This window comes from Pungitius pungitius, chromosome 7, assembly GCF_949316345.1.
Source record: "Pungitius pungitius chromosome 7, fPunPun2.1, whole genome shotgun sequence".
Classification (NCBI taxonomy): domain Eukaryota; kingdom Metazoa; phylum Chordata; class Actinopteri; order Perciformes; family Gasterosteidae; genus Pungitius; species Pungitius pungitius.
The window spans coordinates 9,333,620-9,358,166 of NC_084906.1; the positions used below are offsets into that span (position 1 = coordinate 9,333,620).

The 24,547-nt window shown below is 39.8% G+C and overlaps 1 protein-coding gene across 2 annotated transcripts; it reads right to left on the minus strand.

Annotated features, from left to right (window-relative positions):
• Positions 1-358: 358 nt before the first annotated feature.
• Positions 359-24,547, minus strand: taf4b (TAF4B RNA polymerase II, TATA box binding protein (TBP)-associated factor). Of its 2 annotated transcripts, XM_062563310.1 has the most exons (16): positions 24,391-24,547; positions 24,049-24,309; positions 23,842-23,963; positions 23,636-23,743; positions 22,815-22,943; positions 21,420-21,542; positions 20,396-20,485; positions 19,222-19,341; positions 14,628-14,760; positions 14,451-14,535; positions 14,126-14,286; positions 2,781-2,911; positions 2,398-2,523; positions 2,202-2,258; positions 1,785-1,892; positions 359-741 (listed from the first exon to the last, which is right to left on the minus strand). In XM_062563310.1, exons 1-16 carry the CDS (start codon positions 24,545-24,547, stop codon positions 616-618), a joined length of 2,037 nt encoding a protein of 678 aa, XP_062419294.1. In that variant the 3' UTR covers positions 359-615. The 2 variants fall into 2 exon arrangements, with proteins under 2 accessions (XP_062419294.1, XP_062419293.1); XM_062563309.1 differs by having other exon boundaries at positions 24,049-24,547.

Sequence of the window (24,547 nt, forward strand, 5' to 3'; positions counted from 1 at the left end):
TCCCTGAGAGGGAACGTCTCTCGGTTACGTATCTAACCTTCGTTTCCTTAAGGGAACGAGACGCTGCGTAAACGTTCTGCCATACTCCCGGCCTGCCGGTGGTACTCGATTCGGCCTTTCAGAGATGAATGGTCCTGCCCTTCGGGTCCCTTATAGCGCCCTGGTCCGGCGTCCCCCCCTATGACGTACCAGCTCGCCATTGGCTGGATTTTACACGTGCTTCATGACGCAGTCACGCAGGGGCGTTCCCACAGCGTCTTTACGCAGCGTCTCGTTCCCTTCAGGGAACGAAGGTTACATACGTAACCGAGAGACGTTATTGTTCCATCATTGTGGTGTTGTGCATTAAGCAACCAAAGACACTAGAGGTCAGGAAGGAACAGTCCACTCTTTTTAATGCTCAAATAAAGCAGAACAATAAACACAAAATAACATTCAACACATCCAAAGCAGCATCTGTTTCATTTATTATATTTTTTACATTAATGAAAACCAAAATTAGGGCTTTCGAAAGTGCCTTTACTGAAAACAAAGGAGATAATGAACAGAAAGATGTTGAACAGAACTGAATCAAAAGTACAAAAAGCCAAAAATTATGATGACAGGTTGAGATCTTCAGAGCATTGCTCTGTACAGAGAGAGGGAATGACACAGGAAGTGGTGCTGCTCCATACACAGCAGCAGATCCCTCAGCATCACCCGAGTCACCCTCTGAACAGCCAGTCGGGGCAGCGTGGTCACCTGACACGCAAAGAAGAAATATTACCAAGTCAAGCTGTGCCATGCTGAGACAGTGCTGTAATACAAAGTCTTAGTTTAAGTCTGCAAAAAAAAAATTCAATTGAATTGTTCACATTAAAGGTCACATTAAATAGTGGAAAAAGGTGTCATTATTTCAAGTCCTTTAATTGCTAAGGAGTCAAAGTAAATATGATTAAAAACAAATATGGACAACTACATTGATTGATACATTGATTGTTTTCAGATTATCCGCCCATATCCACTGCATAGTCCGATGTCTATGTGTGCCGTGGCAGCGGAGGTAAAGCCTGAGAAGAGGTGAACAGGCAGGCAGCCAGCTCCTTTGGTTAAGTTCAAAGGCAGTGCGGTGTGTGTGAAGTTAACAGAGGGTCTGTTTAAACCTACAGCCCGCAGGGCCGTGGCTGGAAACAGAATTCAAGACAGTGAGGCTTAAAGCCTAGTTCATGGCTATGCGTTTTCAGAAAGCCCCTTGCATGCTTTTTTTACCCCTTCTTCTACCCCAATTTTTCTAGACTAGCGTCAAAAGCTACGCAAGCCTCATGCAGCCCGCGAGACTGATTGGTCTGCTTTCTACATCTTTTCTGGATTCTCACATTTCCGGTTTCATTGCATAATAACCCCCAATCTGATTCATTCTCTTTAAAAATGAAGAGCTTTTGTTGGAAGAAATACGGAATTATGACCACTTAAACAACCAGTCATTTGTGGACTATAAGACGGCCTTCAATTCATGGAGGGAGAACGCTGTCATTCTCTAGATTGTCTTCGACAAAAAAATATTGTACTGGCGGTGAATTGCTTTGCAACATGCGCAACACTTTTAGAACCATGAATTAAAAACGAGTCCATCGACACAACTGCGCAAAAAGCCGCAGCTGCAGAACCATGTCAGAGCCTTTGCAAGAGCTAACTGTGTGTCTGTGCTAGCTACACATTCTGCTCTTGGTGGTGGCTACGTAGTACACACTGCATCTGGAAAGTAAACACAGGCTTCTCTGCTTTGGGTTCCCAGACAGACAGACCTGGCTCGCAGTGGGCTCCAAAGGTCTCTTCTTGCGAGGCCCGATGGCAGCCAGAGCGGCGAGGTTGGCTTCTCTCTGTTGGAGCTGAGCTTCTTCCATCTGCTGCAACTGGAAGGAGAATACATTATGGTGAATGACGAGTTGCTGTGTTTATGCATGTTCTTTTTGTTATGAATTTTTACCACAGTAAATATCTCAATTAGAAACTAACTTTAAAACACCCATTCAAGGTCTGAGACTGAGAGGTCCGAACCATTCACTTAAAGAATTACTGGACACACAAAGCTTAATAAACACACAGCAAGAATAAACACAGAAGGAACATTAATGCGTTGTGCTCTTGAGATACTCACTCATAAACATTGTGTGTGTTTGTGACACACACACACACACACACACACACACCTACCTACCTACCTCTTTGGCTCTTTGCTTCAGCTGCTGATGATGTGGGTCCTCAGTGTGTGAGCGACTCTGATCACAAACATAAGGATGTAGGAACAGAACTTAAAAAGTCTGTGGTTTCAGATAAAATGCTAATAAAAACCATACACATTACATATGATAGAAATCCTGTTTTTTATCTAGTGGTTTAAGTCAAACATAAATTCACTCTGGCTAGACGCAGCAGTCTCTCTCTCTCCTCTTCATCTCTTCTCTTCTTCTTCAAACTCTCCACTTCCTCCAGGAAGCGAAGCTGGGAACGCACGTCACTGACTTTGGCATGCCACAAGTCCTCCTGCGACACACAAACACACACTCAATTCCATAATGAGCGTGTGTTCACCAAGGCTTCAAATGCAAAGTGGGGCCAATTCCACAGTATGCGACATGACATCACCAGCTCCAATGTGAGATATAGTATAATACATACTAGATTTAAAGATGAGGGGATCATATTTATGTGATCTATATTCCATTTCACTCAGCCCTCTGGACCTTTCACATGCACAAAACACAACAGCAGGTAAACTTCTTCCCGAAGAGATACTGTACCTTCAGGGCGGCCCTGCGATGTTCTGCAATCCCAGTGAGCTTCTCCAGCAGCCCACGGAGACACTCCTGGGTTGCATGAGACACCAGAGCCACCACGTTGGGACCCACATCGGTTACGGCAAATGCCCGTCCTAACACAGGAGACACACAAGTATCATCCAAACATCTCCAGTTCCATTTGTTTGTTTTGTTAAATGAATACCTGCAATGCATGGTAGTCCTGTGACCTCAATCCCTTATTTTCTATATGTATTGTATGAACGTATTAGGAATATTTAGTTGGAATGCTTCAAGCATTCCAAGTATTGTTCTTCTAATCTTTATTAGTTGGAATGCTTCAAGCATTCCAAGTATTGTTGTTCTAATTAGTTGGAATGCTTCAAGCATTCCAAGTATTGTTCTTCTAATCTTTATTCCGCCTTATTCATCTTCTTATTATTATTAGTTGGAATGCTTCAAGCATTCCAAGTATTGTTCTTCTAATCTTTATTAGTTGGAATGCTTCAAGCATTCCAAGTATTGTTCTTCTAATCTTTATTCAACTTATTCAATTTTTTTTTTTTAATCTTATTATTAGTTGGAATGCTTCAAGCATTCCAAGTATTGTTCTTCTAATCTTTATTCCGCCTTATTCATCTTCTTCATATTATTATTCTTCTATTTCTTCCGCCGCACCTTTCAACTCCTTCACACTTTCAGCTATTCAGACCATTCAAATTTTAAAATGTTCAGCTCCTTCAGGAGAGGGGGGCTATGACTTTTCAGCTTTTTAGCTTTTATAATTGAATTAATATAAATTAAAAACATCAACCTTTTTTAACATGGTTTCCAATGGATTAAATTTTCAAATCCTCTTAAAACTTCTTCAACTTTCAACTTTTTCAGCTTTTCCAATCTTTCAGCTAGAGACACCATTTAAACTTTAAAATGTTGACACAAGTCTTAACAATTTCCTAAAAAAAACAGCTTGTTGATATCTATTATAGTTTTTTCATAACCACTCATTATGTTTCACTAGTTTTGGGGTCCTTTTCGAATTTAGAGTGAGCGCTAGAGTGCGGGCAAAGTCGGAAGACAAGAGAGGGTCCATGTTTTGTAAACTGTTGGTAGAGCAGTTTTAAAAGACATAAAGACATAAAAACTACACTCAAACGTTCGGTAGAGTCTTGTGTCGCTCAAAATGTAATTATTTTTTGGCTACTCCAAATAGTTTTGCTCCAGGAAGCATTTGTTTGAGGTGTGGGTTCTCGGTAACTGTCTGTGAGCTAAGTGCACCTTGCTCCGTTGCCGCGCCAACGAGCTGGGCCTCTTTCTGTGACTCACAGCTGATCCTAATTAGCTGATTAGTGCAGCCTGACATGACCTCCTTCTCTCCACCTTCTCTCATCATTTCAAACCCCCATGGAGGGAGTTCTTACTGTAATGTTTGATCAGGCCTATTAAATAATATATACTGTCTCTCAACCCCCCCACCCACTCCCCCAATACCATCATTTCAAAATAAAAGCTGCAATGATTATGTTATTTAAACATGAAGCTTAGGATTCAGCTGTTTCGTTGAATACTTATTGCGCTTTCAAATAGTACTACAACCACTACTAATATTTCTAGTACTTCTAGTAGTACTTCTAGTATTTAAACTGGTATTATTACTAAAATACTTTTACTACTAGTATTTCAACCCAATGGAGGGAATTCTTACTGTAATGTTTGATGAGGCCTATTAAATAATATATACTGTCTCTCAACCCCCCCACCCCCCCACCCACTCACCCAATACCATCTTTTCAAAATAAAAGCTGCAATGATTATGTTATTTAAACATGAAGCTTAGGATTCAGCTGTTTCGTTGAATACTTATTGCGCTTTCAAATAGTACTACAACCACTACTAATATTTCTAGTACTTCTAGTAGTACTTCTAGTATTTAAACTGGTATTATTACTAAAATACTTTTACTACTAGTATTTCAACCCAATGGAGGGAATTCTTACTGTAATGTTTGATGAGGCCTATTAAATAATATATACTGTCTCTCAACCCCCCACCCCGCCACCCACTCACCCAATACCATCATTTCAAAATAAAAAGCTGCAGTGATTATGTTATTTAAACATAAAGCTTAGGATTCAGCTGTTTCGTTGAATACTTATTGCGCTTTCAAATAGTACTACAACCACTACTAGAATGTCTAGTACTTCTAGTAGTACTTCTAGTATTTCAACTGGTATTATTACTAAAATACTTTTACTACTAGTATTTCAACCCAATGGAGGGAATTCTTACTGTAATGTTTGATGAGGCCTATTAAATAATATATACTGTCTCTCAACCCCTGCACCTACTCACCCACTCCCCCAATACCATCATTTCAAAATAAAAGCTGCAATGATTATCTAATTTAGCCATGAAGCTTAGGATGAAGCTGTTTTGTTAAATACGTATTGCTCTTTCAAATAGTACTACAACCACTACTAGAATGTCTAGTACTTCTAGTAGTACTTCTAGTATTTCAACTGGTATTATTACTAAAATACTTTTACTACTAGTATTTCAACCCAATGGAGGGAATTCTTACTGTAATGTTTGATGAGGCCTATTAAATAATATATACTGTCTCTCAACCCCTGCACCTACTCACCCACTCCCCCAATACCATCATTTCAAAATAAAAGCTGCAATGATTATCTAATTTAGCCATGAAGCTTAGGATGAAGCTGTTTTGTTAAATACGTATTGCTCTTTCAAATAGTACTACAACCACTACTAATATTTCTAGTACTTCTAGTATTTCAACTGGTAGTATTACTAAAATGACTTTTACTACTACTAATATTACTAGTACTACTAGTATTTCAACCCCAATGGTGGGAATTCTTACTGTAATGTTTGATGAGGCCCATCAATTAATAACTTTAGTTTTCTTAGCTTAGGGCGACTGTGGGTGAGTGGGGAGCGCGGGCGGCCGTCCTCCAATCAGAGGGTTGGCGGTCTGATCCCAGGCCTGGCTAACCTGTATGTCACTGTGTCCTTGGGCAAGACACTTGATCCCAGCATTGTTCCTCTAGCTGTGACTACACTGTGTGAATGTTAGTTACTGGTTGGGCAGGTGCCACTGTGTATGGTAGGTCCTGTCATTGGTGTGTGAATGGGTGAATGATGTTATGTAGTGTTAAGGTGCTTTGAGTGGTCAGAAGACTAGAAGAGCGCTGTACAAATCTATTTTACCAAGTCCATTTGGTTTGAATAACAAACAGTCTGTCTCTCAAACCCCCCCACCCAATTCCATTATTTCAAAATAAAAGCCTCAATGATTATCTGTACCTCAACAATGGGTACACCACAATTGCTTTCAAATACTAGTGAAACTAGTACTTACTTCTTCTAGTACCACTAGTACCACAATTACAAAAAATGTATTTTTTAATTCTCAGCTTTTCCTATTTCTATTATTTCAGCTTTTATTATTTGTGTTTTCAAATTCATAGAAGCTTCTCCAATTTCTTTTTTTGCAATTCTTTCAAGTTCATTTCAGCTTTTCTCATTTCTGTAATTTCAGCAATTTTAAATGTATTTCAGCCTTTTCTATTTCAGCAATGTTTAGAAAATTTCTGTATTTTCAGCCATTTTTAAATGTATTTCAGCTTGTTTCAATTCTGTACTTTAAGCGACTTTTTCAAATTATTTTCAGCCTGCATTCCAACGCATTTTCAGCAGGAAATGCATTTTCTAGTTCTTCTATTTCTTCCGCCGCACCTTTCAACTCCTTCACACTTTCAGCTATTAAGACCATTCAAATATTAAAATGTTCAGCTCCTTCAGGAGAGGGGTGCTATGACTTTTCAGCTTTTTAGCTCTTATAATTGAATTAATATAAATTAAAAAACATCAAACTTTTTAACATGGTTTCCAATGGATTAAATTTTCAAATCCTCTCAAAACTTGTTCAACTTTCAACTTTTTCAGCTTTTCCAATCTTTCAGCTAGAGACACTATTTAAACTTTAAAATGGTGACACAAGTCTTAACAATTATATAAAAAAACAGCTTGTTGATATCTATTATACTTTTTTCATAATCACTAATTATGTTTCATTAGTTTTGGGGTCCTTTTTGAATTTAGAGTGGGCGCTAGAGTGCAGACAAAGTCGGAAGACAAGAGAGGGTCCATGTTTTGTAAACTGCTGGTAGAGCAGTTTTAAAACACAGAGACATAAAAACTACACTCAAACGTTCGGTAGAGTCTTGTGTCTCTCAAAATGTCATTATTTTTTGGCTACTCCAAATAGTTTTGCTCCAGGAAGCATTTGTTTGAGGTGTGGGTTCTCAGTAACTGTCTGTGGGCTAACAGCAGCTGCTCCGTTGCCGCGCCAACGAGCTGGGGCTCTTTCTGTGACTCACAGCTGATCCTAATTAGCTGATTAGTGCAGCCTGACATGACCTCCTTCTCTCCACCTTCTCTCATCATTTCAAACCGCCATGGAGGGAGTTCTTACTGTAATGTTTGATGAGGCCTTCTAATATATTCTGTCTCTCAACCCCCCCACCCCCCCACCCACTCCAATACCATCATTTCAAAATAAAAGCTGCAATGATTATCTGTAATTTAGCCATGAAGCTTAGGATTCAGCTGTTTTGTCGAATACGTATTGCTCTTTCAAATAGTACTACAACCACTACTAATATTTCTAGTACTTTTAGTAGTACTTCTAGTATTTCAACTGGTATTATTACTAAAATGACTTTTACTACTACTAGTACTACTAGTATTTCAACCCCCATGGAGGGAATTCTCACTGTAATGTTTGATGAGGCCTATTAAATAATATATACTGTCTCTCAACCCCCCCACCCACTCACCCAATACCATCATTTCAAAATAAAAGCTGCAATGATTATGTTATTTAAACATGAAGCTTAGGATCAAGCTGTTTTGTTGAATACGTATTGCTCTTTCAAATAGTACTACAACCACTACTAATATTTCTAGTACTTCTAGTAGTACTTCTAGTATTTCAACTGGTATTATTACTAAAATGACTTTTACTAGTACTACAAGTATTTCAACCCCAATGGAGGGATTTCTTACTGTAATGTTTGAGGCCCATCAATTAATAACTTTAGTTTTATTAGCTTAGGGCGACTGTGGGTGAGTGGGAAGCGCGGGCGGCCGTCCTCCAATCAAAGGGTTGGAGGTCTGATCCCAGGCCCGGCTAACCTGCATGTCAATGTGTCCTTGGGCAAGACGCTTGATCCCAGCATTGTTCCTCTAGCTGTGACTACAGTCTGTGTGAATGTTAGTTACTGGTTGGGCAGGTGCCACTGTGTATGGTAGGTCCTGTCATTGGTGTGTGAATGGGTGAATGATGTTATGTAGTGTTAAGGTGCTTTGAGTGGTCAGAAGACTAGAAGAGCGCTGTACAAATCTATTTTACCAAGTCCATTTGCTTTGAATAACAAACATTCTGTCTCCCAAACCACCCCACACCAGTTCCATTATTTCAAAATAAAAGCCTCAATGATTATCTGTACCTCAACAATGGGTACACAACAATTGCTTTCAAATACTAGTGAAACTAGTACCACTAGTACAACAATTACAACTATAGTACTAAACATTATATTACTACAAAAAATGTATTTTTTAATTCTCAGCTTTTATTATTTCTGTGTTTTCAAATTCATAGAAGCTTCTCCCATTTCTGTTTTTTTTTTGCAATTCTTTCAAGTTCATTTCAGCTTTTCAGCAATTTTTAAATGTATTTCAGCCTTTTCTATTTCAGCAATGTTTAGAATAATTTCAGCATGTTGCATTTTAAGCAACTTTTTGAAATTAATTCCAGCTTTTTTTATTTCTGTGATTTCAAATTCATAGAAGCTTCTCCCATTTCAGTTTTTTTGCAATTGTTTCAAGTTCATTTCAGCTTTTCTCATTTATGTATTTTCAGCCATTTTTAAATGTATTTCAGCTTTTTCCATTCTGTCAGCAATGTTTTTAATAATTCCAGCTTGTTTCATTTCTGTACTTTAAGCAACTTTTTGAAATTAATTTCAGCTTTCTGCATTCCAACGCATTTTCAGCAGGAAATGCATTTTCTAGTTCCGCTTATTAGTTGGAATGCTTCAAGCATTCCAAGTATTGTTCTTCGAATCTTTAATCAACTTATTCTTCTTCTTCTATTTCTTCCGCCGCACGTTTCAACTCCTTCACACTTTCAGCTATTAAGACCATTCAAATATTAAAATGTTCAGCTTCTTCAGGAGAGGGGTGCTATGACTTTTCAGCTTTTTAGCTCTTATAATTGAATTAATATAAATTAAAAACATCAAACTTTTTAACATGGTTTCCAATGGATTACATTTTCAAATCCTCTCAAAACTTGTTCAACTTTCAACTTTTTCAGCTTTTCCAATCTTTCAGCTAGAGACACCATTTAAACTTTAAAATGTTGACACAAGTCTTAACAATTTCATTAAAAAAACAGCTTGTTGATATCTATTATACTTTTTTCATAATCACTAATTATGTTTCATTAGTTTTGGGGTTCTTTTTGAATTTACAGTGCGCGCTAGAGTGAGGAGAAAGTCAGACAACAAAAGAAGGTCCATGTTTTGTAAACTGCTGGTAGAGCAGTTTTAAAACACATAGAGACATAAAAACTACACTCAAACGTTCGGTAGAGTCTTGTGTCTCTCAAAATGTCATTATTTTTTGGCTACTCCAAATAGTTTTGCTCCAGGAAGCATTTGTTTGAGGTGTGGGTTCTCAGTAACTGTCTGTGGGCTAAGTGCAGCTGCTCCGTTGCCGCGCCAACGAGCTGGGGCTCTTTCTGTGACTCACAGCTGATCCTAATTAGCTGATTAGTGCAGCCTGACATGACCTCCTTCTCTCCACCTTCTCTCATCATTTCAAACCGCCATGGAGGGAGTTCTTACTGTAATGTTTGATGAGGCCTTCTAATATATTCTGTCTCTCAACCCCCCGACCCCCCCACCCACTCACCCAATACCATCATTTTTCAAAATAAAAGCTGCAATGATTATGTTATTTAAACATAAAGCTTAGGATTCAGCTGTTTCGTTGAATACTTATTGCGCTTTCAAATAGTACTACAACCACTACTAAAATGTCTAGTACTTCTAGTAGTACTTCTAGTATTTCAACTGGTATTATTACTAAAATACTTTTACTACTAGTATTTCAACCCAATGGAGGGAATTCTTACTGTAATGTTTGATGAGGCCTTCTAATATATTCTGTCTCTCAACCTCCCCACCCCCCCACCCACTCACCCAATACCATCATTTCAAAATAAAAGCTGCAATGATTATGTTATTTAAACATGAGGCTTAGGATTCAGCTGTTTTGTTAAATACTTATTGGGCTTTCAAATAGTACTACAACCACTACTAATATTTCTAGTACTTCTAGTAGTACTTCTAGTATTTCAACTGGTATTATTACTAAATGACTTTTACTACTACTAATATTACTAGTACTACTAGTATTTCAACCCAATGGAGGGAATTCTTACTGTAATGTTTGATGAGGCCTATTAAATAATATATACTGTCTCTCAACCCCCCCACCCTCCCACCCACTCACCCAATACCATCATTTCAAAATAAAAGCTGCAATGATTATGTTATTTAAACATGAAGCTTAGGATTCAGCTGTTTCGTTGAATACTTATTGCTCTTTCAAATAGTACTACAACCACTACTAATATTTCTAGTACTTCTAGTATTTCAACTGGTATTATTACTAAAATGACTTTTACTACTACTAATATTACTAGTACTACTAGTATTTCAACCCCAATGGAGGGAATTCTTACTGTAATGTTTGAGGCCCATCAATAACTTTTTAGTTTTCTTAGCTTAGGGCGACTGTGGGTCAGTGGGGAGCCCGGCCGTCCTCCAATCAGAGGGTTGGCGGTCTGATCCCAGGCCCGGCTAACTTGCATGTCAATGTGTCCTTGGGCAAGACACTTATTCCCAGCAGTGTTCCTCTAGCTGTGACTACAGTGTGTGTGAATGTTAGTTACTGGTTGGGCAGGTGCCAATGTGTATGGTAGGTCCTGTCATTGGTGTGTGAATGGGTGAATGATGTTATGTAGTGTTAAGGTGCTTTGAGTGGTCAGAAAACTAGAAGAGCGCTGTACAAATCTATTTTACCAAGTCCATTTGCTTTGAATAACAAACATTCTGTCTCCCAAACCACCCCCACCCAATTCCATTATTTCAAAATAAAAGCCTCAATGATTATCTGTACCTCAACAATAGGTACACCACAATTGCTTTCAAAAACTAGTGAAACTAGAACTTACTTCTTCTACTGCTGCTAGTACCACTAGTACCACAATTACAACTATAGTACTAAACCTTATATTACTACAAAAAAATGTATTTTTTAATTCTCAGCTTTTCCTATTTTGATTATTTCTGTGATTTCAAATTCATAGAAGCTTCTCCCATTTCAGTTTTTTTGCAATTGTTTCAAGTTCATTTCAGCTTTTCTCATTTCTGTATTTTCAGCCATTTTTAAATGTATTTCAGCTTTTTCTATTCTTTCAGCAATGTTTAGAAGTAATTTAAGCTTTTATTAGTTCTGTATTTTGTCAAATTCATAGAAGCTTCCCCCATTTCTGTTTTTTCCAATTCTTTCAAGTTCATTTCAGCTTTTCTCATTTCTGTATTTTCAGCAATTTTTAAATGTATTTCACCTTTTTCTATTTCAGCAATGTTTAGAATAATTTCAGCATGTTGCATTTTAAGCAACTTTTTGAAATTAATTTCAGCTTTTACTATTTCTGTGATTTCAAATTTATAGAAGCTTCTCCCATTTGTTTTTTTGCAATTCTTTCAAGTTTATTTCAGCTTTTCTCATTTATGTATTTTCAGCCATTTAAAAATCTATTTCAGCTTTTTCTATTCTTTCCGCAATGTTTAGAATAATTTCAGCTTGTTTCATTTCTGTACTTTAAGCAACTTTTTAAAATTAATTTCAGCTTTCTGCATTCCAACGCATTTTCAGCAGGAAATGCATTTTCTAGTTATTATATTTCTTCCGCCGCACGTTTCAACTCCTTCACACTTTCAGCTATTCAAACCATTCAAATATTAAAATGTTCAGCTCATTCAGGGGAGGGGTGCTATGACTTTTCAGCTTTTTAGCTCTTATAATTGAATTAATATAAATTAAAATCATCAACCTTTTTAACATGGTTTCCAATGGATTAAATTTTCAAATTCTCTCACAACTTCTTCAACTTTCAACTTTTTCAGCTTTTCCAATCTTTCAGCTAGAGACACCATTTAAACTTTAAAATGTTGACACAAGTCTTAACAATTTTATAAAAAAAACAACTTGTTGATATCTATTATAGTTTTTTCATAATCACTAATTATGTTTGACTAGTTTTGGGGTCCTTTTCGAATTTACAGTGTGCGCTAGAGTGCAGACAAAGTCGGAAGACAAGAGAGGGTCCATGTTTTGTAAACTGCTGGTAGAGCAGTTTTAAAACACATAGAGACATAAAAACTACACTCAAACGTTCGGTAGAGTCTTGTGTCTCTCAAAATGTCATTATTTTTTGGCTACTCCAAATAGTTTTGCTCCAGGAAGCATTTGTTTGAGGTGTGGGTTCTCAGTAACTGTCTGTGAGCTAAGCGCAGCTGCTCCGTTGCCGCGACAACGAGCTGGGGCTCTTTCTGTGACTCACAGCTGATCCTAATTAGCTGATTAGTGCAGCCTGACATGACCTCCTTCTCTCCACCTTCTCTCATCATTTCAAACCGCCATGGAGGGAGTTCTTACTGTAATGTTTGAGGCCTTCTAATATATTCTGTCTCTCAACCCCCCCACCCACTCCCCCAATACCATCATTTCAAAATAAAAGCTGCAATGATTATCTGTAATTTAGCCATGAAGGTTAGGATAAAGCTGTTTTGTTGAATACGTATTGCTCTTTCAAATAGTACTACAACCACTACTAATATTTCTAGTACTTCTAGTAGTACTTCTAGTATTTCAACTGGTATTATTACTAAAATGACTTTTACTACTACTTGTACTACTAGTATTTCAACCCCAATGGAGGGAATTCTTACTGTAATGTTTGATGAGGCCCATCAATTAATAACTATAGTTTTATTAGCTTAGGGCGACTGTGGGTGAGTGGGGAGCGCGGGCGGCCGTCCTCCAATCAGAGGGTTGGCGGTCTGATCCCAGGCCCGGCTAACCTGCATGTCAATGTGTCCTTGGGCAAGACGCTTAATCCCAGCATTGTTCCTCTAGCTGTGACTACAGTGTGTGTGAATGTTAGTTACTGGTTGGGCAGGCGCCACTGTGTATGGTAGGTCCTGTCATTGGTGTGTGAATGGGTGAATGATGTTATGTAGTGTTAAGGTGCTTTGAGTGGTCAGAAGACTAGAAGAGCGCTGTACAAATCTATTTTACCAAGTCCATTTGCTTTGAATGACAAACATTCTGTCTCCCAAACCACCCCCACCCAATTCCATTATTTCAAAATAAAAGCCTCAATGATTATCTGTACCTCAACAATAGGTACACCACAATTGCTTTCAAATACTAGTGAAACTAGTACTTACTTCTACTGCTGCTAGTACCACTAGTACTATTATTTCAAAATAAAAGCCTCAATGATTATCTGTACCTCAACAATAGGTACACCACAATTGCTTTCTAATACTAGTGAAACTAGTACTTACTACTTCTACTGCTGCTAGTACCACTAGTACAACAATTACAACTATAGTACTTAACCTTATATTACTACAAAAAAATTATTTTTTAATTCTCAGGTTTTATTATTTCTGTTTTTTTTTGTTGCAATTCTTTCAAGTTCATTTCAGCTTTTCTCATTTCTGTATTTTCAGCAATTTTCTATTTCAGCAATGTTTAGAATAATTTCAGCATGTTGCATTTTAAGCAACTTTTTTAAAAATTAATTTCAGCTTTTATTATTTCTGTGATTTCAAATTCATAAAAGCTTCTCCCATTTCAGTTTTTTTGCAATTCTTTCAAGTTCATTTCAGCTTTTCACATTTATGTATTTCAGCTTTTTCTATTTCAGCAATGTTTAGAATAATTTCAGCTTGTTTCATTTCTGTACTTTAAGCAACTTTTTGAAATTAATTTCAGCTTTTTGCATTCCAACGCATTTTCAGCAGGAAATGCATTTTCTAGTTTGTTGGTGTATTTGTGTTAGAGAGAAAAGACTGTTTGGTGTGGTCAAGTTCCGTTAGTGGCTGATCATCAAGAGTTGCCTTCAGCCATACTGGTGTAATGAATGCTAACAGGCCTCAGTCTCGCTCCTGTACCTGAGCGCAGGATTCGGCTCAGCACCAGGCTTGGTGAGAGGAAGAGCTGATCCTGGCATGACTGGACCACAGAGCCCACCCCCGAGGTCAAGATCCGTGCATTCTCCTCCCTCAGGTTGACTCCAGCCATGGAGGCTACGTCGTTGATGTCATCGTCCTCTCTGGGGACACGGACAAACACACAGATACAATACCGTTTGAAAGGGACAGGTGAAGGGTTTGGTGGCAGATAGCTGTGTGGTTCCGGATTGCCAGATTTGTCCTATGCTGGTCAGATTTCCTAACATCTTCAATGAGAATGAGTGAGTGAATAAGATGTGATTACTTGTATGATCCTGAACTGTCCTTGAATGCGAATTTGATCGAACAAGGTGGTTCCTGAGTGAAAGGTTGCTTTAATGACAACACTCCTATAAAAAAAGAAAAGACGTACTAGTTACAAGTTAAGAGTGGAAATATATTTATCCAAGTCTTTGTAGACTTGATGAGTTCACTAACCTACCTGCAAAGGGTTTTCCAGACTGGACTATTACATGTTTGGGGATGGGTCTGCTGCTCTTCAGCATGTAATTTCTGGACTGAACCAATGTCGTCATACCTGGTCTCAGAGTCACTCCTGAAGGCTGCTTGATTACCTGCAGTTTAAGGGCAAACCTTAAGATTACATTTAGATGTATTGTCCCAGTGAGACATTGGTTTTCAGAGCCAGATTAACACAAAATGATGAAGATTTACACAAACTTGATCAGTGACGACATGTATAGCAGCATGTCGTCATTCCGCCGCCGGTTGTCGAGGTAGTGCCCAGTAAATAATGTGGGCTTCGTTGATCACTGGAAGACGTTTTGGGGAGTGCCTGGTCTGATTAGGATGGACGGCATCCATCCAACTTTGGATGGAGCTCAACTTATTTCTAAGAACCTGACCCAGTTTCTTAATGGACTTAATCCATAACCCAGAGTTCAGACCAGGAAGCAGAGTCGCAGTCTTACACACTTCTCTGCGCTTCCTTCCGAGCAGTCACTCAGCGTAATTAACTCTATATTTCTCCCCCACGGACACCGTTATTTAAGTTAAAGGTAAACAACCGAGGAGTTAAATTTAATAACTTAATCAAAGTTAAATGTAATAATACAACAGTGCAACAAACTAGGAGAATTAAAGGGGGACTTTTGAATATTAGATCTCTGTGCTCTTAAGCTGTTTTAGTAAATGAACTAATATCTGACAACCATGTTGATATTTTCTGTCTTACTGAAACATCGCTATCGGATGGGGAGTACTTTAGTTTAAACGAAGCGACTCCTCCAAGTCATGTTAATACTCATATCCCCCGAGGCACAGGCTGAGTGGGTGGAGTGGCAGCTATTTATGACTCCTGCCTTTTAATAAACCTTAAACCTAAACTGGATTATAACTCATTTGAAAGTCTGACTTTCAGTCTTTCACAACCAACCTGGAAAATAATCCAGCCGGTTCTCTTTGTAATAGTGTACAGACCCCAGGTCCTTATTCTGAATTTCTATGTGAATTTTCACAGTTCTTTACGAGTCTGGTCCTTAAAACGGACAAGGTAATTATAGTGGGTGATTTTAACATTCATGTGGATGTCGATAACGACAGCCTTGGTACTTCATTTCTCTCTTTGCTGGAATCAATTGGTTTCTGTCAGTAAATAAACCAACTCATTGTTTAAACCACACGCTCAACTTGGTTCTTGTGTATGGTATTGTGATAGAACACTTAATCTTTCCACAGAACCCTCTCCTGTCGGACCATTGTCTGATAACCTTAGAATTTCTACTGCCAGAATCTCCTCCTCCTGCCAAGGGTTTCTACAGTCGATGTTTATTGGATACCGCTGTAGCCTCATTTAAAGAAGCCATTCCCTCTGCTCTAAGTTCAGTGTCCTGTCTCAAGATATCAGAAGACTCCTGTGAAAACTTTAGTCCGTCACAAATCGACCATCTTGTCGATACTGCTACAGGCTCTTTGAGAATGGCACTGGACGGTATTGCTCCCCTGAAAAGAATGGCAACAAGAAGGAAGTTCGCCCCTTGGTATAACTCCCAAACCCGGAACTTAAAGCAAACTGTGCGGAAACTTGAGTTATGGCGTTCCACCAAATCAGAAGGATCTAGGCTAACTTGGCAAGACCGCGTTAAAACATATAAGAAGGCTCTCCGTAACACAAGAGCATCTTATTACTCATCATTAATCGAAAAAAAATAAAAACAACTCCAGGTTTCTCTTCAGCACTGTAGCCAGACTGACAGAGAGTCACAGCGCTATCGAGCCGTGTATTCCTGTGGACCTCAGTAGTAACGACTTTATGAACTTCTTCAATAATAAGATTCTGACTATCAAAGAGAAAATTGATGGTCTACTGCCCCCAACCGGAGCCGACCCGTCCTCGGATGTAGGAACCTTGGACGCAGCCGTGGGCCCTGATAGCTACTTGAATGGTTTCTCTTCCATCAACCTTGATCAACTGACTTCTACAATTTTGAAATCCAACTCTTCCACTTGCCTCCTGGATCCGATTCCAACTAAGCTGCTTAAGGAAGTTTTCCGTTAATTAGCACATCCCTACTGGATATTATGAATCTGTCTTTGTTGACAGGACATGTACCACAGTCCTTCAAGGTAGCTGTAATTAAACCTCTTCTTAAGAAACCTACTCTAGCTCCAGAGGTGTTGGCTAACTACAGACCCATCTCTAATCTTCCCTTCCAGCTTGTTAGACTTCAGGATTGTCTTGGAGACATCAAAACTTGGATGACCTGCAACTTCCTGATGTTAAACTCGGAAAAAAGGGAAGTTATCATGATAGGCCCAGAGCGCCTTCGAAGTCAGCTGTCACGTGATACAGTCTCTATGGATGGAATTGCTCTGGTATCCAACAGCACCGTCAGAAATCTTGGAGTTCTCTTCGACCAGGATATGTCCTTCAACTCTCATATAAAGAAGACTTCAAGGACTGCCATTTTTCATCTACGTAATATATCGAAAATCAGGAACTTCCTGTCTCAAGGTGATGCAGAAAATCTAGTTCATGCATTTGTTACTTCTAGACTGGATTACTGTAATTCTTTGTTATCAGGCTGCTCTTGTAAATCTCTCCAAAACCTCTCCAGCTGATTCAGAATGCTGCAGCACGTGTATTAACAAGAACTAAGAAATGGGATCATATAACTCCTGTATTAACTTCTCTGCACTGGCTTCCTGTTAAATCAAGAATAGAATTTAAGGTACTTCTCCTCACCTACAAGGCACTTGCTGGTGAGGCACCGTCTTATCTAGCGCTCCGTAGATGCTGGGCTACTTTTGGTTCCTAGAGTTTTAAAAAGTAGGCATGGGGCCAGAGCCTTCAGTTATCAAGCTCCTCTTTTGTGGAACCAGCTTCCACTTTCAGTCCGGGGGGCAGACTCGGTCAGTTCATTTACGATAAAGCTTAAAACATTCCTCTTTGATATTGCTTATAGTTAGGGCTGGCTCAGGTTAGCCTGGACCAGCCCTTAGTTAAACTGCTCTAGGCTTAGACTGCCGGGGGACTTCTTAGGACACACCGAGCCCCTCTCTCACACTCACACTCTCACTCTCTCCTCCCACAATCATCCATGTTTTATTAATGTACATCACTAATTAAGCTTCTTTCCGGGAGTTTTTTGTGCTTTCTCGCCTAGCAGGTCTCCGTGGATCATAGTTTCGTGCGGACCCCGGTTCTGACTCCTGGCATGGCTCTGCTGACACCTGCTGCTGCCATCATCATTACTTTATATATGGTTCATATTACTGTCATCATAAACCAAGATATTTCTGCTCTCCCTCCCCACAGAAGCCTCTGTGGATGGTGGTTCGACCTGATGGTGGTTGTCCCTGCAGTGGTCCTGCCGTACACCTGTACACCTGCTACTTGCAATTACTTGTATCATTTCTGTTAGACAAATTGAATGTATTGTACATCTTTTACATTGTTGATTCTGTACACATGACATCCATTGCAGTCTGTCCATCCCGGGAGAGGGATCCCTCCTCTGACGTTCTCCCTAAGGTTTCTTCCCTTTTTTTCCCCCATTGAAGGGTTTTTCATATTTTGGGGAGTTTTCCTGTGCCGATGTGAGGGTTTCGGGACAGAGGATGTTGCATGTGTACAGACTGTAAAGCCCTCTGAGTCAAATTTGTAATTTGCGATTTTGGGCTATACAAAATAAAATGAATTCAATCGCAAAAGTTATGTTTATACAGGATAGAAAATATTCCTATATGCAATCATCCATACAGACTCACAACACTGTCAACCAGCTCAGAAAGGACAACACTCACTAAGCTTAATCTTTTGAGTTTGGCGTTGAGTCCAGTATGGTGTGTTCTACAAGAATGACCACATTCTTTGATTTGTCCACGTTCACCATCGTGTGAAGTTAGAACGTTTTGACACAGATGGAGTAATTGAAGTATGTGGTGATGTGACTGATATAGTAGTTAGTGTAGAGGGGGCTCCAGTGTGGATGGTAATGATGTCAGTGGGCCTGTTCTAACAGTGGAGGACAAGGAGACAATCTTGAAAGAATATATTATATAAAATTAGAGAAGCTAAAGGAAAGTGGAGAAAAAAAGCTTTTGACTATGTGATTGTGTCTTTTTTTTCCCACCAAAACCCTGCTCGGGGAGAGTGGGGGCAAATATAATGGTCAGGTAAACTCAGACTTTAAATCACTAAAATGTTCATCTGGATTTTCTCGTGTACTATCTCCCTCCTCCCGGTCCTTATGGGCAGTCAGAGCTATCAACTCCAGGAAGCACACTTTTACTTTGACTGCGAGGAAAATATGTTTTCCCATTAGAGACCAAGAACAACGGCATGGAGTCAGTGCGGGTAAAACCTCAGGATGATTTAACGATTTGGTGTAGAGCAGCTCTACTGACATGAACTGGGCAGAGTAGCAGTAGCCCGGAAGAAATGTCTACAAGGGCAACTGTGTGGAGTGGAGTCCCCGTTTTGTTTAACTCATGCCAGCAGGTATGGTGCTCAACCTGTGCGCTCTCTGTGTCCACATGCATACTTATATTCCATATCCTTGACATTTGTTTACCTGCTGGCTGGTGCTGAGGGGTTGTCCTGTGGCGGTGCTGTGGTTGCCGGTAGAATTTGAAGCTTGTTGGATGAATAGATGGGGGTCTGCAGTGAGGCGACGCACTGCAGGAAGACTTTTCTGGTAGAGAGAAAAGAAAGCTGAGCACAGTCCAACTAGAAGTGACTCTGGTTAGTTTGTTTTGGGAGCAAGAATACATCACAAAAATATTAAGAATTTTATTGTATCTGCCAGAGATGCTCACGAGTCCCAAAGCTCGAGTCCGAGTCGAGTCTGAAGTCTTTAGAGGACGAGTCTGAAGTCGAGTCTGAAGTCACTGTGTGTGCGACTCGAGTCGCACTCGAGTCCGAGTCTCCAACTCGAGTCCCTATCTCTTATCAACGTCCCTTTTATCGTAAAAAAACCCCATACCAACAACTTTTTACTCCTCCTTTACTCTTTACTTAATGTTTTTTTGTGTTTTTTCCCATAAAATGAAAATACGAAGCGTAGCCGCTAAACCGGAAGTACGTAGATTTTCACAGTAAGAATCGACGCAACCGTCTGTCATGACAGCGGTTACCAGGGTAACAAGAGGAGAAAAGTTCATTAACGGATATAAATAAATAATCCTGGTCCGACGGGATGTGTTAGCAGCAGTAGTTGACTACACTCGCTGCTCTTGTCCACGTATTGTTTTGCTTCAGTGAGCAGAGCAGAGACAGTTTAAGGAGATTAAACGGTCCGCCGCTGGAACGCATACGTCCCGACGTCAGCAAACCGTGGGTCAGACCGCCAGCGCCACCCAGCAGCGGCCGGTGCATTCGACATCTTTCTCGTGTGTGGCCGCGCGTGCGCAGCCAGCAATATATATCAATGTACGTGTTACGTAGGCAGGTAACGGAGGGAGCGGTATAGCGAGTTGCGAGAGCAAGTTGTTACCACCCAGATTGAAAACAAAACCAGACTGAGCAGAGCGTTTAGTTAAAAGAATTGGATTTGAATATACTTTGAATGTAATTTTAGCCATTACTGACCCATTCAAATATATCTCAATGATCCTTAATTTGAATAATAAGTTTAAGGAAATGTGAAGAGGTCAAACTACAACAACGTACCATTGACATTTTTTACGACCTTTTCATTTCAAGTGTCAAATGTAAAGAGAGTATATTTTTTCATGTGTTGTTGAAACCTTGAGGAAAGGCACCAAGCAGGGCTGTGGAGTGGACTTCAACTCGCGATAAAGCTGTTCTGTGAACTCCTCTGCTTCTAGTTTCCCTTCCTACAGGATAAGAAAAAAGGACAAACACTTTGGATATAATTTAAGTTATCTGAAATACAAAGTTCTAAACAAAAGAAAAGGAGCTGGGTAAGATACTACTCAATGACCATTATGGAAGTACATTAGGGTAGAATGAATAGTACAGAGATTAGACTAAACGGTTACACAGCCCAACGATTTAAACCAGTGGTTCTCAACTTGTCTGGCTCCGGGACCCACCATCACCCCTTGATGACAAGCCGCGACCCAAATCGATCGGTCAACGGGGGGCTATTCTTTGCGGCGCCAGTCTTATGTTTTCTCGTTCTAATTGCCGCGCTTGACTGACAACATGGACGGACTAGCCGGCAAAAAACCGACACTCCGCTGCATTAGAAAAAGTCCCTTCAAAATATATATATTTTTTTTCCCATGCAAAGGCCCGCTAGTTGAGAATCACTGATTTAAACCAAACATGTTTTTATTTATAGTTCTGGCTTATATTTATAGTTATAGTGTAAATAACCAATCCGTGTTTAAATTGATCATTCAGCGACATTATGATCTTTTCTCCCTCGGTTTAGTGAGAATGAGGATAAATGTTCATATTGTACATTATGGTCCATATAGTCACATACACCATAATGCAGAGCAGGCTTTAGGGCGGGGTCACTGATTAACAAGTCACTACCACGTTGTTTTATGGTCCTAGAGTTCTAGAACTGTATCCCTTTACCATTGTGTTTCCAAATCAAAAAGTATATTTAAAAAATAATAAGATTACAACGATCTAAATGTCAAACTCCAGGCTTCAATTCCATATTCAACCCACTAGTGGGTTTTCAAGCCTTCAATTGACATTTTTACACATTTGTGACTTATTTCAATGTTTCAATACTCCACCAAGTGTAACCATATCCTGTGGTGACGATGACGACGAAGTGTAAAGACGTACCAGCAGACTCTTGACCAGTCCTCTGACGTTGTTGGCCATGTTGGCTGACCTGGAGTCACTGGAGGCCAGCTTTATCAGAGTCACCAAGAAGTTCTTGCACTTCTTCACACTTTCCAGGGTCGCCTGTTGATGAAATAAAAACAAACTATAGAAAAATATAATTGTGCAATGAAAAAAAAAATGAAATCTTGACTACACATTAAACACAGAAAATGTACTGAAAGAAACTTTAAGGCAAAAGGTTAGAATCAAAAGTAGATCCTTGTGGAGGATGGTCAGCATGAAAAACAAGTGCACGTGACACGCTAAAACTATGGCACCTGGCAGTGCGGCATCAACAACATGTGCATGCTTGGATCATTGATAAACTATCTCATTACCTTTAACTCGCAGTGTATTTTTTCCAAATCACTTTATTTTTGCATTTTCAACACTGACAGGGTACCCACACACACCCATATATGTATATATACACGTAGGCACCAGAAATAAAGAAAATTGGGGAGAAAAAAAAAGGAAGCGGGTGAAAAGGTGGGAGGAAAAAAAAAAGGATAAAGGGTCTGAATGGCTCTGTACTTTCAATAACTAAATACATTCTGAGACAACATTGATGTGCTTTTCTCCTATACTGTCGTTGATGTGTTGAACTTCCTCTAGTTCTCCCATTTGTCACGACATTGTTCCTCTCCGGTTCTTATTTTATGGGTTAACAGTTCCATGTCGTTTAGTTCACTCATTATCTTCATCCAATCCTCCTACTGTTGGTGGTTCCGTCCTGTGCCATCTCCTTGTAATGGACTTTTTACTAGCAAGATTTTCAACAGCCCGTCTTCTCTTAACACATCTCCTGTCATATTCCCAAGGTAACGAAACCTACATGACTTTGGTACATCATAGCCCAGGATTTTGACAATGATGGTATGAACATTTTCCCAGAATTCTATAATTTCTGGACAAAACCAAGATATATGGGAGTAATTTACATTTACTGCCCCACAATTCCTCCAACATGGTTGGGTGGTAGACAAGACACTTGTTTGTAATTTGGGGGGTAACAAAGAATCTGATTACATTTTTACAACAGTGTTCCCTGTACATTTGCAAGTATGTTGAGGATTGTTGTGTCCTCCAAATATTTAACCATTCATCCTTTGTGATATTCACTCAGAGTTCTTGTTCCCATTTTGTTTTTACATACATGTTTTTTCTAGATTTTCCATCAGGTGTTGATATTATTCTGTATTTCTTTGAGTTGTAAGACTAATAATGATTTCATAGTAGTGTAAACAATACCAGTACTAATACAAAAGGAAGCTACTTGATATCTAAAGGTTTTTTCCCCAGTAATGACAGCACAATGCGGTGAACTCCAGCAGAGGGACGGTATCATCTCACCTGACTGACGTTGGCTGCCATCTCCTTTTTGGGTTCTGCGACAACCGTATGAACGAGAGGCTGGCTCCCCCGATCAGACACAGCGCTGAGCTTCTGGACTACAGCCGGTTTGGGAGTCGCACCATTCACCTGAACAATACGAGTAAACAAACAACAACAAATCAAACGGGTTTGTCAGCAAATAAGACTTGACTAGAGCAGTGTTTGTTTGTGGTGTGCATGCTGGGGATAAGCTCTCCTGGGATCTGATCTAAGACAAGCGACCTGAGTCCCAGTCAGTTTAATTTTTTTAACATTTTGGCCAAAGGCAAATCAATTTGATGCAAGTTCAATTCTGGAGAGCAATAGAACTTAATTATAATAAGGTGTATGAATTTAAATACAACAAACTAGTCTACTAATTGTGCAAACTGTCAACCAAGTGTCAGATACCTCCAGCTTTCTAGATCTTGTTAATGAAGGCAAAAAGAACAATCTAATAATAATAAAAGCGGTTAAAACATAATTTTTACTATAAATGACAGGTGTGGTATTATTATTACTGGGAACAGGTAAAGTAATAACATATTATATTTGATATGGTTAATAACAAAGATTATTAATGACAATGGTTATTATTTACGACGTGGAAAGAGTTATGATTATGATCGACAGGTTGAGATTAAACATGATTTCACATCATTAATAACAGGCAAAGAATCATCTTCAGTGCTAACTTATTATTATTAGTAATGACAGGTGAGGTGGATTTTCAGTAAAAAATGCTCCTCGTAACTAAACACCACAGGTGCTGCTAACAGTGACTAACCCAGCTTGTGTACCTTTACAACAGCTGTCTTCTGAACTGGTGCTGGGTGGAAACCGGGAGGGGCTGTCATCCTGATCACGGTCACCTTCTCATGGTTTTTATTTCCAGCTGCTGAAGATACCTGAATCCCACACATGTCATCTGGTTAGGACGAGAGGAGTGAGGAAGCCCATTTCTCCTGAATCTATGAATCTGAATCTATAGCAGCAGCTCAAACACCTGTGGAATCAGTATTCTAGGGGCTTGACCACAGACACTTCTTGGTGCCTGCTGAGCCTGTGCCAAAGCCTGCTGCGATACGAGCATCAGCTGACCACTGTCACTGCGGATCAACATCATACCTGAAAGCATAAGAGTCCAAAATAGCTGATGATTAGTGTCAAAAAGAGAGTGCCTAAACCAGAGCACTGGTGTGTCACAGCTCACCGGGTGGGATCTGGATATTGGCTGGGAACTGTGGAGGGCCAGTGTGGGGCAGCTGGGGGGCCACAGGCACCGTCTGTGGACCCGCTGCCCTTGGTACTGTTATTACCACGGTCCTTCCCGGGGTCGTGGTCGTGGAGACCACGTGACTTAGGGCTGGTCTTGTTGTATGTGGTGTTCCCCTTATGGCCACTCCTCCTTGGGGGGCTACCTTTGCTACCACCATGACAGAAGGGGAGGTGGTCAGGCGCCCTTTGTCTGGAGCTGTAGAGGAGCTGGGTTGGTGGACATATGCAACTGGTAGTACTTTAGATGGGTCAGAGACAATGAGCCCATTTGAAGCACCTGCAGCAGTGGGTGGAGGTGGCACAGCAGGGGCGGAGCCACATTTAGCTGGGACCTGTAATATCTTCACGTGAATGTAGTTGTCTCCACCCTCTGCCCCCCCACAGGACTCCAGCTTTTGGGATTCCACTACCATTTTATTTGTGGCCATAATCAT

Coding starts and splice junctions, on each gene's coding strand:
- taf4b (XM_062563309.1), bottom strand. CDS start 24,547: ATGATTATGGCCACAAATAAAATGGTAGTGGAATCCCAAAAGCTGGAG. Junction 23,964..24,048: donor CAATATCCAGATCCCACCCG/GTGAGCTGTGAC, acceptor TTATGCTTTCAG/GTATGATGTTGATCCGCAGT. Junction 21,543..22,814: donor TGGCAGCCAACGTCAGTCAG/GTGAGATGATAC, acceptor TTTCATCAACAG/GCGACCCTGGAAAGTGTGAA.